Source organism: Pezoporus flaviventris, unplaced genomic scaffold (assembly GCF_033815535.1).
Source record: "Pezoporus flaviventris isolate CSIRO_AGI_PZ_B2104156 unplaced genomic scaffold, CSIRO_AGI_Pfla_v1 ptg000059l, whole genome shotgun sequence".
NCBI classification, from domain to species: Eukaryota; Metazoa; Chordata; class Aves; order Psittaciformes; family Psittacidae; genus Pezoporus; species Pezoporus flaviventris.
In genome coordinates this window covers 978,644-991,265 of record NW_026892607.1, presented here as the reverse complement: position 1 = coordinate 991,265, position 12,622 = coordinate 978,644, and the positions used below count along the sequence as shown (strand labels likewise).

The 12,622-nt window shown below is 50.7% G+C and overlaps 1 protein-coding gene and 1 long non-coding RNA gene across 3 annotated transcripts in view; both read right to left on the bottom strand.

Moving 5' to 3' along the window:
* Positions 1 to 9,348, bottom strand: LOC133277636 (uncharacterized). Its single transcript, XR_009746270.1, has 2 exons — positions 8,885 to 9,348; positions 1 to 1,397 (listed from the first exon to the last, which is right to left on the bottom strand). It is a non-coding gene; the product is annotated as an uncharacterized LOC133277636 (long non-coding RNA).
* A 687-nt stretch (positions 9,349 to 10,035) lies between these two features.
* PGM1 (phosphoglucomutase 1) overlaps positions 10,036 to 12,622 on the bottom strand; it is a 28,292-nt gene continuing 25,705 nt past the window's right edge. For both annotated transcript variants that reach the window (XM_061469655.1, XM_061469656.1), the window contains exons 10-11: positions 11,307 to 11,441; positions 10,036 to 10,290 (exon numbers count right to left, since the gene is read on the bottom strand). In XM_061469655.1, the coding sequence (XP_061325639.1) occupies positions 10,201 to 10,290; positions 11,307 to 11,441 (225 nt within the window). In that variant the 3' untranslated portion in view covers positions 10,036 to 10,200. The remainder of the gene's footprint in view (positions 10,291 to 11,306; positions 11,442 to 12,622) is intronic.

Genomic DNA, 12,622 nt, shown 5'->3' with positions numbered 1-12,622 from the left:
TTTTCCACGTAAAACTTTTATTGATATCAGCGTGAGTTTAGCACACCACTAAAATGGAGACTGTGCCCCTAGGACACAGAATGTTGTAAGGTACCCCTTTTAGTGAGAACAATTTGGCCCCACTAAATCTTGATGGTGAATGTTTGCTTTAGTTCCCCCATAAACTTCGTCTGCTGGATTTATATATTTTGGCTCCTTTTATTTTGACTCTAGTGGCTGCGTTTGCAATGGGCTTAAGTGAATGCAATTCCACTCACACCAGCAGCAAATCTGCAGCACAGTGGGTATTTCTGGTTGTATAAATACAGGGCCTCATCTGGCAAGATGCTGAGTGGACTAACGTGGCCGGGTGAGATCCGAGAGCGCTCAGCACCTCGAGGGAGAAATTCCAGACCTTGCAGCAACTGCACCTCCCTCCACACAGCCTGTCTGCGGTCATTTCTATAGCCCTTTGTCCCAGTCAGAGCTCACGTTTGCTTATCATCTTTTCCATCACAAACACCAAAGCTAAAGTATTCCTTTTCCTGGCTCTTACAGTTCTTACCTCTATCTGCAACAGAATTATTTAAATGAAGAGGATGATGAAGAGGTTTTTCCCCTCTGTAGCTCTGTGAAATTCAGCTTTCACTCGTTTTGGGGTGGAGGTTTTCAATAAAGCAGTATTTCAGGAATGGCTTCAGTGGGATTTCTTAATTCTTCTGCTCTATTTAGAGATGGGTTTTTAAAAACCCATTTCAACTGCAGTGAAAAAGTCTCTGATCTGATAAAGGAGATGAAGTCACTGCACAGGCTTATTATTTTATTTCCATAAGGTTTGAAAGTTTTCTTCCCTGCAGTGTTTTGGAGCCCAGGAGTATTCATCTGGTTTGTAAAAGGAAAGTTCTGTGGAGCAACATTTGGTCACTGCTGTCTGAATTTCATTATTCTCTTCCCCAGACTAGCAGAGGGGAAAAGTGCAAGTTAGCTGGGTCACAGCCTGAAATGTGAGAGCAGGCAACTTGTGCTGAAGTTTATGGGAATGAAAGGAAATTTAATACTGTTAAAAGAGAGATTTCAAGTTGCATCATATGAAAACAATTGGAGACGTTTAATCCTGAGGTCTTGGGGTATTTGGTAACTTACATGACCATTTGTCAGCCTACACAAGATGAAGTTGGCTTTGCCTCTGTTAAAAGTTGGCCTCTGTTTTGGAGTGGTATGCCGATGCCAAAGGAACAAATACAAGTTATCTTGGTTTTCTAGCCCACTGCTAGTTCTATTCTTTATCCTTTCAGCTCATGACATGTCTGCTTGTCTCTTCTGGGTTGCCAGTGCGGATCTCCCACCGATCTCGCCAACACGTGCTGACAAGCCTTTCATCTCAAAGGGACTACAGAGCCTGACAGCTTCCCAGACTCCTGAAATGCTGAATACATATCCATAATTTAACCTCTGCCTCTCAGCCTGCTTCAGGACTCATACGTGGCATTGTCTGTGGAATGAAAGTGGTGGGATCCTGGGATGTAAGTGAATACTTCTGGTGTATTTTTAACCTAAAAGATGTTGATTAAAACATTCTTTAGATTTACATTAGTTTCTATGGAGTAAATGAAACTGAACATCTACAGAGCTTTAAAGGTCTATAAATTAGAGATGTTTTCCAGAGTGTTCCAATGCAAATTCCATCAAATAACCCTTAGCAAAATCATTTACTGTTAAGAAAATCCTCCTAAAAAGTAGCCTACGCCTCCTGTGTCATCTTCTACTCCTACCACTGATAAATCCTCTCTGGTTTTGGCATCTGCATCAGCACCTTCAGTGTTTGGCCATCACTGAGTTGCTGCTCACGCTCTGGGGATGCAGCCCAGCCCACGGGGGGGTTCTGGGCTCAAGTACACACTGAAGCCAAGTCATGGGGTGCTTCTCCTCACCCAGCACCCCAAGTCCTTCTCCTCAGGGCTGCTCTTCTCCACCCAGCCTCTGTGCTTTCCAGTTAGTGCTTCATGGCTTCAGCATTCTTTGCCATGGACAATTGCTGCAGTGCTATAAAGTGAGGCAGTGCTGTGTGCTGTTGCTACTACAAAGCCTGCAGTTGCTATGGAAGATGTTCTTTGCTTTAACACAGCTGTACACATTACAAAACCTTCTGTGCAGGACAGACCTGCACAGCTCAGGACACATGTCCCAAACTCCCAGGTTACCAGTCGAGCTCAGCCAGCCCAGAGCTGCCAAGGGGAGCCAGGAGAGACATTGTCTCCCTCTTCTCCCATGGGCGCTTTCCAGGGATGAGACAAGCACTGCAGTGTCTGCTGTTTCTGACTCACCTGATCATACAGGAAATCCTTAGACATCTGCACCGGAGCTCCACAATGGGGCCTTTAGTCAATGCTGAAAGCATGAACCAGAGGAGGGGTTGCAGATGTTGATGTTAAACATAATATTGATCTTGAAGTCATCGAGGGGTATCAATGCCACTACACCAAGGGGGAATGGCTTTAAGCTGCCAGAGGGGAGACTGAGATGAGCTCTTAGGCAGAAGCTCTTCCTGTGAGGGTGCTGAGGTGCTGGCACAGGGTGCCCAGAGAAGCTGTGGCTGCCCCATCCCTGGCAGTGTTCAAGGCCAGGTTGGACACAGGGGCTTGGAGCAAGCTGCTCTAGTGGAAGGTGTCCCTGCCCATGGCAGGGGTTGGAACTGGCTGAACTTTAAGATCCCTTCCAACACAAACCAGGCTGGGATTCTAAGGGCTGAGCTCCCAGAGCCACCATTCCTCAGCAGCAGTCTCACCAGGGTTTCTCTCTCTGCCATGCTGCAGTGAAGCACCATTGCACACAGTGTTTAACACATTGCACACCATCTTTGCTAACTCGCATCTATATCCAATTTGAAATATGTTCACAGATTTCCAGGTGTCACCAAGAAGAGACACAGAAAGGGGGGTGACCACTTGGGACAGTGACAGCAGCGATGTGCTGGTAGGTGTGTTACCTGTGTGCTGCCCACTGAGAAGTTAAACTCAGGAAAGTGTCCTTTGGTTGCAGGAAATCCGAGGAAATCTCTGATAAGAGGGGTTTAATTGGAACACTGCAAACCAGGATGTGTTAGGAATGTCTAACAGAATGGTTTTCATTTTTAATAAGCTGGGTTAAAGAACACAGGCTGGACCTGCCACCCTTCATTAGGAAATGTGCCCCTCAGCCATCTGAACCCACTGACTCCCCTGCTTCCCACACAACTTAACCTCTCAGCTTCCACAAACACAATATTATCAGGACACCCAAAGCTAAACCCCAGCAAGCGTGGGGCTCACTCAGACCTCCTGAAGTTGGTTGGAGCTCAGGTACTCCTCAAATAAGCAGGCAGGACCTAACGGGGGCAAATCCATTTTGGCATCCTAATAAACTCCTGTTTAGCTGTTTCAAATAACACTTATGTGCTAATTCACTTCTTCAGCCTTAGCTGCAGAGAACTGATGCTTTCCTTTTGCTTTGTGAAAGGCTGCGCTTCACCCTGAAAGATGCAGGCATCTGGAACTACACAGGACCATCATTTAAATACATATATGTGTATATGCATTTTCCCTCTGTCATCCAAGTGGTCAGACTCTCAAGCAATTTGAATTTCTTATGAAGGGAGAAACACCTCAAAGCTGTCACTGACCCAAATTAAACCCTGGCATTGCTTTAAAATCCCATTCTTTAATTTTGTGCCATGGATTGGAAGAGCTGAGCATCTGCTGACTGCCCTCATAAAACCTCTGCTTTGAGGCTGACTGTAATTACAGAGTACTTTCACGCTTCTATCTCCAGGCAGCACTGGGACAGGACAGATTTATAGTCTCCGACTCCTGTTTCATCCAGTTTTGCATGGTCAGAAGGGAAGATACAGAAAACTTTCTCTCTTCTTCCCTTCTTCCTGGATGAGTGTGTAATACTGGATCAGGGCAATCCCAAGCACAAATACAGGCTGGGTGGAGACTGGATGGAGCAGCCCTGAGGAGAAGGACTTCAGCATGTGCTTGAGCCCAGAACCCCCCTGTGTGCTGGGCTGCACCCCCAGAGCGTGAGCAGCAGCTCAGGGAGGGGATCCTGCCCCTCTGCTGTGCTCTGGGGAGACCCCCCCTGCAGCCCTGATCCAGCTCTGGGGCAGCAGCACAAGAGGGACGTGGAGCTGCTGGAGCGAGGCCAGAGGAGGCCGTGGAGATGCTGCGAGGGCTGGAGCAGCTCTGCTCTGGAGCCAGGCTGAGAGAGCTGGGCTGGGGCAGCCTGGAGAAGAGAAGGCTCCTGAAGGGGAGACCTGAGAGCAGCTCCAGTGCCTGAAGGAGCTGCAGGAAAGCTGGAGAGGGGCTTGGGACAAGGGCCTGTAGGGACGGGCCAAGGGGAATGGCTTTAAGCTGCCCGAGGGGAGACTGAGATGAGCTCTTAGGCAGAAGCTCTTCCTTGGGAGGGTGTTGAGGCGCTGGCACAGGGTGCCCAGAGAAGCTGTGGCTGCCCCATCCCTGGCAGTGTTCAAGGCCAGGTTGGACACAAGGGCTTGGAGCAAGCTGCTCTAGTGGAAGGTGTCCCTGCCCATGGCAGGGGTCGAAGCTGGAGGAGCTTTAAGGTCCCTTCCAACACAAACCAGTCTGGGATTTTGTGATCCTTGCAGGCAAGTAACCCCACAGGAGAAGACAAAGCCCCATGTGTGCTCCCCAGCATCAGTGGCAATCCTCCAGCCAGGGCAGGTCTTCCACTTAAGCTGCCTTGATGCCAGTGCCTGGGTTATGGATGGACCTTTCTCCGAACGAGTCATTTACCAGCACTGTTTGGAGATCAAAGCTGCTTTTCATTCCAACAGGGGCTGTCTCCAGTGCTTTAGCATTTATCAGGTTCATTCTACATAATTGGATCCTGCCCTATCTCTTCTAGCTCCAGCCAGCAGCCCAAGCCTTGCTGCTGCAGCAACAACTCCCCTTGTCATCCTTCACGGAAGCGCTGGAGCTGATCATCCCCAAAGGCCTCCCAGCCTCACCATGGGAGGTTAATGGCATTGCAAAGGGACACACATGACTGGTAATGTAGTGCCAGAAACAACACAAGCACTCTGCTTGCGAACTTCCTAAACTCCTCCGCTTCCCTCCAGCTCCCCCTGTCTCCCAGGAGCACTGGATAAACAGAGTCAAATGATTCAAAGCTTCGCACAGGCGCTCCCTGGGACACTGGGACTTGCTTTGCTCATTTATTCCCTGTACATCTTATCTGGGGGGTTTACCTTGTTTTCTGCTCTGGATTTGAGGAGGGTCACTGGGACCTGAGGCAGAGGGATGACCCCACAGCAGGGAGCACTACAGCACGGTGGGAGCCTCAGCACATCTTAAAGTCACCCTGTGGCACCCAAGGGAGCAGAGTGTGAAAGGGTTTTAACAGTGCTTCCAGAATGACCCTTATAATGGAGGCAAAGGAGCTGAATTGAAGTTGGTGCAAAGTCTTTCTGAGCAATACCATGATTAGATGCCATTGGTTGGATGGGGCTTGGAACACCCTGCTCTACTGGAAGGTGTCCTTGCCCATGGCAGGGGGTTGGAACCGGATGAGCTTTAAGGTCTTTTCCAACCCAAACCAGGCTGGGATTCTATGATTTTCCTAAACTGTTTTCACCAGGCTCCAAGTGACCGCTGGGTTTCAGCTTTGGCCTTGGGAGCCTACGCCTGCGGAGCAGCTTGGTGGCCTGGGCACTCACTAAGGACTTCAAAGATGCAGTAATTTTGACCTGTGAATGAACACCTGGAGTATGGATTAAATCACAAGTGAGGTGTAACAAGACTATGGGCCCATCAGAGACACTCTACCAGTGCTGCCCTCTGGAGAGAACCAGTCCACAGGTGAAACATGAGCAGGTCCTACAGAGCAAGAGGAGTTTGGAGCTTTTCTGCCCATAGCACAAAGCTTCAGCCTCTGGTGCCTGTGCTCACTGACACTAGCCACTCAAACCATCACCCCACTGCTGCCTGTCAGCCTGGCAATGGCACCTCTGCAAGACCCACCAGACTGGGACCAGAACCCACTGAGGGGCAGTTTGGTGGCTGATTTCCATGCTGTGTATGGCTGTGGTTGCTTTTGTCAGTAAGCTCTTGTAATGCGTTTTCATCTTTGCACAGCACAAATGGAGGGCAGAAAGGAGATCCTGCATTACATAAACACGGGGTAAATATTAGAACACATACGAGGAGTGAGACATCTGGACCTGATTGGACTCCTCCGGGGCAAGAGTCTAAAGCTTGAGCCTGAAGAGAAGCAAAGAAAGAGCAGGAGTAATTTCTCGTGGGTGAGCCCATCAGTGAGAGGGGCTGAGGCTCTGCATCCCTGGCAAACACAGCCCATGAATGGTGATTCCCTGTTGCTGTGGAGAGTCACTGGCTTGGAGGGAATCTGCTGCAGCACAGCCCAGAGTAAAATTGAATTTCCTGGGAAAATCATGACTAAGTGAACCTATGAACGCAGAATGGAATTCTCCAGTATTCATAGTGGGACCAGTTATCCCATTCCACCAGCCAGGTTTCCTTCACTTGCTGTGTATTCAGAGACCTGCCAGCACTCAGCAGCTGCTGGGAGCTGTAGGTGCAGTGGAAAGGATAAACACTGCAGCTGAGGTAAAGCTATGAGAGCACAGGAAGCTTTGCATCGTGTGCTGAAGAGGATGGACGTGTGTCCGTCCATCCGTCCCCCACCACCCCATGTGCTGGGCTGCACCCTCAGAGCGTGAGCAGCAGCTCAGGGAGGGGATCCTGCCCCTCTGCTGTGCTCTGCGGAGAGGAGACCCCCCCTGCAGCCCTGATCCAGCTCTGGGGCAGGAGCACAAGAGGGAGCTGTTGACATATTAGGCAGAAGCTGTTCCCTGTGCGGGTGCTGAGGCGCTGGCACAGGGTGCCCAGAGAAGCTGTGGCTGCCCCATCCCTGGCAGTGTTCAAGGCCAGGTTGCACACAGGGGCTTGGAGCAAGCTGCTCTAGTGGAAGGTGTCCCTGCCCGTGGCAGGGGTTGGAGCTGGAGGAGCTTTAAGGTCCCTTCCAACCCAGACCAGGCTGGGATTCTATGAAGTCAGTCCCAGTTGAGGAGAGCTGCGCACTGCCAGGGAGCTGTTTGCACCATTATGGGCAAGGGAGCAGTTTTTAACACACAGTTTGAAGATCACTCACAATTCCATTAGAGGAAACTCAGGACTGACCTGCTTTAAAAGGAGGCCAACCATAAACTATGGGGTCACTTCTTCACGCAACACTTAAAAGCAAATCAGAGCAGCCAAATTGGTTTCCCCCACTCCTCCCAGCTCCCTGGCTTAGTTGCTTTGCAGCCAGCAGTGAGGAAACCCTCCACGATCCCACCCCAGCAAGGGAAGCGTTGGGCTCAGGGGCTCGAATCAGACCAAAGCTCTGTGGTGCAAATGTAAATTCATCTCTTATTTGATACTCACCAATTTACATTGTTCTCAAGTTTGTTATTTATCAGGAGATCCTACATTTCCGTGCCACATGTGTCCCTCCAGAAGAAGCTGTCAAGTAGATTTAGGCTTGGTCTTCAAGTGCTCAGAAGAAAGGAGACTCCCGGGATTAATTTGGAAGCTTCCTTGCTGACTGCATCTGCCCTTTCCTGCCCGTGCAGCTCATGCTTCCAGAGGGATTTGTTTGGCAGAAGTCACTGGAGCATCTATGCTAACGCTGCCTGACATGCAGCGTGGAGACGGAGTCATGGCTGCAGCCCCAGCCATGCCAAACAGTTTCTCCATTATAACAATTACAAACCTCCTCTGCAGCTTAAAAAGGGAAGAGTGAGCTGGGAAGCAGCAGCAAAGAGGAGTTTTAGTCATAGCCCAGCACCCAGCACTCTCAGGGAACAAGGGCTTTGATTAGAGACTGAAACCTGAAGTTGCCAGTAACAATGTAAGCAGGGAATCATGGAATCCCAGCTGGTTTGGGTTGGAAGGGGCCTTAAAGCTTCATCGAGCTCCAATCCCTGCCACGGGCAGGGACCCCTTCCACCAGAGCAGCTTGCTCCAAGCCCCTGCGTCCAACCTGGCCTTGAGCACTGCCAGCTCAAGCACAGCCACAGCTTCTCAGAGAGGAAGCTTCACAGCAGTGATTTGTTTGAATATGGGGGTTTAGCCCTTTGTCCCCTTGGTGCTTGCTGGGCCTTTGGATTTCTTCTGTTGGGTTTTATCAGTGATGTGGCATGGCTCACTCGGGGCAAGGCTTTGTGCTCCTCCTGCAGCTCTTGGCACCTGCGCTGCCTCCAGGGGTTTTCCTTTCACTCCCAGATGGTGAGCGGGAGGAATCGGCAGCGCCGCGGCAGGAAGGAGCTGCAGGAGCCCAGCACTGGCACACAGCGGTTTGGTGATGGCCCTTGGCAACGCCAACACATGGACTTTGGAGACCGACCCTCGGCATCTGGCTTTGTGAAGCACTCACCGCCACATGCTGGGGTGGAAGCTGGTCTGTCTCCACATACACGGGTTGTTTGGGTTTGGTTTTCCCTTTTTCCTCTGAGCGGGGGGAACGCACACTCCACCCCTGCTATTTTTTACTGTCAAGAGGAATCCTTGTTGCCATAGTGTGTGGCCAGATTCCAAGCACAAGCATTGCTTCCTCAGACAACTGACCCAGCGTTTATCCAGATAAACTCCTGGTGTGCTCCTGCGTTGTTGGCCTGAATCCATCCAGCCCAAAGGCCATGGCTGGTCCAAAACCAGAGCATGGAGAGGACAGGGCTGCAGTGGAAAAGGCACAGTGGTGGCTTCCCCCACCCATTTGGGTGACAAAGGTATACCAAAAGAGGAAAGTCACCTACACTCATTCCCACTAACACTTTACTAACATATCTTAAGCTGTAACAGCCTTGAGATGCAGGGAGTAAACCAAAGGGGTCTTGTGGATTTACCTGGGGTTGTTTTCCAAGACCCCCTGTTGCTGGAAGGTGTCACCTCCAGGGATGAAGGGCATTGTGTCAGCAGGTCTGGTCCTCTGCAGGGCAAAGTCAGCCAGCTGGACTGGGAACAGGAACACAGCTCAGCTCCAAGGGGATGGCTTCCTGGAAAAGGCCTGGAAGGTGCAGCTGCAAGGTGTTAACATTGGAGAGTGACAGCTGTATCCAAAATGACCCTTCTCTGTGCCCTTGGAAAAGATAGTGAGCATTAATGCCAGCAAATCTGATTATTCCAAGGACAGGCTGAGAGAGCTGGGCTGGTTCAGCCTGGAGAAGAGAAGGCTCCTTAAGGGGAGACCTTAGAGCAGCTCCAGTGCCTGAAGGGGCTGCAGGAAAGCTGGAGAGGGGCTTGGGACAAGGGATGTAGGGACAGGCCAAGGGGAATGGCTTTAAGCTGCCAGAGGGGAGCCTGAGATGAGGCCAGGTTGGACACAGGGGCTTGGAGCAAGCTGCTCTAGTGGAAGGTGTCCCTGCCCATGGCAGGGGTTGGAGCTGGATGAGCTTTAAGGTCCTTTCCAACACAAACCAGGCTGGGATTCTACGATCTTGCCATCCACATTCAAACAAACGAGCTCATCAAAACAATCTGTTGTTCTTCCAAAAGGAGCCTTTCAAGATGTAAGGGAGGAAAAACACCTAATAGAGCACTGCACAGTAATTGTGGCCTATGTCCCTTTAATATCCTGCAACGCTTGTTCGCTTGTTATTGCTCATTCCTGTGTGGAGGGTTCGTTGTGGGGTTTTCTTATAGAGCAGGCAAATGGAAATCAATTCATATCATTGGTTTTGAAAGGGAAACATCCACTTGAGTGAAAAATACTCAGCCCTAATACACAGCCTTCACTGGCTCAGAGACATCACAGTTAAAAGACTGTATTAACAGGGGTAAAGTGTTTGTGCTTCTTTTCCAGGAAAGTTTCCAAGGCAGAAAAAAGGCTCTGTATTATTGAGGAATTCCGTGTCTTTGTGATTTCTAGGGCCTTTTGTTGAAGCAGAAGAAAGGAAAGTACATGTGCTAAAGCAAGAGGCTGGGCTAAGGAGCACCACACAAGCTGCCAGCGGTGCTGTGCGGCGCAGAACAGCAGCACAGCCACGTGCACACCAAGTGTTGACAGGGGCAGGGCTTTATTGGCTATTCTCAGCAGTTCAATAGTGCTCTTACATACAGAGATAAGACTAATATTCCTCTTTTAGTGACAGATGTGACAATAGAAGGGGACAGGCTGACTTCCTTCACTCGTGAGCATCCAGCGGGGTGTCTGACCAAGCCTTTAGGTGATGACGGTCGGACCGGTGCGGCCAGTTCTTTCATGGAGCTGGGAGAGTTTCAGTGCAATAGAAATAAGAGGTGCCAACATGACCTGCAGAAAGGAAAGAGGTGGCTCAGAACCACGGAGCAGAGCGCACATCGTGTCCCCCCTTCCCTCCAGGGCATCTGGTATCAGCCAGGGACACCCAAAGGCCGGCACTGCTGGTCAAAGCACTGCTTCAGGTTCACAACGGGAGCTGTGGGACCACCACGGTGAGGGATGCGGTGTTACCACCACGTGCAGGTTCAGAGAGAAAACCCCAGCACAGCTCCAGTGCCATACTCCAAGCTCTGCTGCACCATTGGCACCATTAAATCCTAAATTCAGTTTGTGCCTCTCAGAACGTGGGGTTTTGAGTCCTTTGTCAATAACAGCACAGCACATTATGCAAAGAGAGCTCAAGGACTTTTTGCTGGGGAATAGAAAATGAGAATTCTTTTCTTCCTGTGCTGCTGACCTCTCTTGTAGGCATTTCTAAATGATGCTGTAAAGAACGTGCATATTCAGCTCTGGGGCAGCAGCACAAGAGGGACGTGGAGCTGTTGGAGTGAGTGCAGAGGAGGCCATGGAGATGCTGTGAGGGCTGGAGCAGCTCTGCTCTGGAGCCAGGCTGAGAGAGCTGGGCTGGGGCAGCCTGGAGAAGAGAAGGCTCCTGAAGGGGAGACCTGAGAGCAGCTCCAGTGCCTGAAGGGACTGCCAGTTCCCACATTCTTTATTGAAATGAGCTGATTTTATCCCTAGTGATGCAACATTTCAACTACAAGGTGAGTTCAGGACTGAAACGGTGTCTTCCCACACCTGCAACCAGCCACAGCTGTAACATAAACAAACGGCAATTCTCATGTGGGATTGCAGGAGCAGCTGTGAGGGATTCTGAGTAAGTAACACAGGAGGTTTTTAAATACATCTGTTGTATAAATCGATGAAAGACTGGGATTAAAGATACTAAAGCCAAAACACCTCACACCTCCACACCGCTCTAAGCAATGCAGTGCTAAGCAAAGGTTTAAGCTTGTTAGGGAGGCTGAAGGGAGCCAGCGGTGCCAGGGCTGAGGCTCAGCGCTCACCTGAGGGTCTTCGTGGATCTTCTGAGGGTCCTTCTCATAGCTGTCGATGTAGAGCCGCACGGTGGCCCCCGCGCTGCCGGTACCGCTGAGTCTGAAGATGATGCGGGAGCCGTCAGAGAAGATGAGCCGCAAGCCCTGGTACGAGAGGAGGGGAGGGAAGAAGCCTCTGAGCCTTGTGCTTCTTGGGAAGCCAAGGCGTTTTCCATAAGGTCCAGCATGGTGGTGCCTGGCCTGCATGATCCCTGAGCTCCTCTTTAGGGAGCCACAGAAAACACCTCCGTTATCTTCTCCCCACTTCCAGAGGAGCTTGTGTCCCTCCCAGTCCACCCTGGACAACGTGCTAGAGCTCCTGAACACAAAGCGTGTTGCTGCTCTGAGATCCCTCACCCCAGCACTTGCTTGGATGGAAACGAGCCAGGTGCTGTCAACCATTGGAATAACCTCCCCAGGGAAGGGGTGGGTTCCCCAGCGCTGGACACTGTAAAGATTTGGCTGGACAGAGTGCTGGGACATCCGGTCTAGGTCATGCTTTGCCAGGAAAGGTTGGACCAGATGATCCTTGAGGTCCTTTCCAACGTGGGATGGTGTGATTCTATGATTCTCTGCCATACACAGCATTACCAACCCATTGCCCCTCCACAAAAATAGGACATAAAGAAAACGCTCCTGTCATCCCACAGGCAGGGCAATCATTTCTCCATTATTCCTTCTCACTCTGCTTCCACATTATGCTGCCAAACCAATCCATCTACAGGACAGTTTTATATCAACCTCTGGTCACAGGTTACTCTTCTCACACGTATTTAATAGCCCTGTGACTTCTAGAGCCTGGAATTCCACCCCCATTACAGCTGCTCTGCACCACTACCTGCCCTCTTAGGGACAAGCCCATGGGAGCGGCACCAGCTTGGGGACAAATGCATTGAGGGAGGATTTGCTTGCAGCAACCTGGGGGTCTGGTGCTAGAGACAAGATGATGCTTGAACAGGGGTGGTTGTTCCTCGTGCTCCAGTGGGGTTTCAACCCTTCATTCAGCACAACCCATCCCTCATGTGGTGGCCCATCACACAAAGGACCCCCCTTAACTCAGCTCCATCATTCCTTCCCCTTCAGGGTGGCTGTATAGAAGCTCTGCTCGCCTTCCAAGCCCTGCTGGGGCTGGAGCAGCCTCCAGACCCTTCCCTTTCCAAGGCAGCAATTTCCCTCACGTGGAGCAGGAATCCCACCAGCAAACACAGGGCAGAAACAACATTCCAAGGGACAAATGCAGCGTTTGACTTTGCCCATTGCATTTGTGCTGCTTTAAAGGCGAGCCC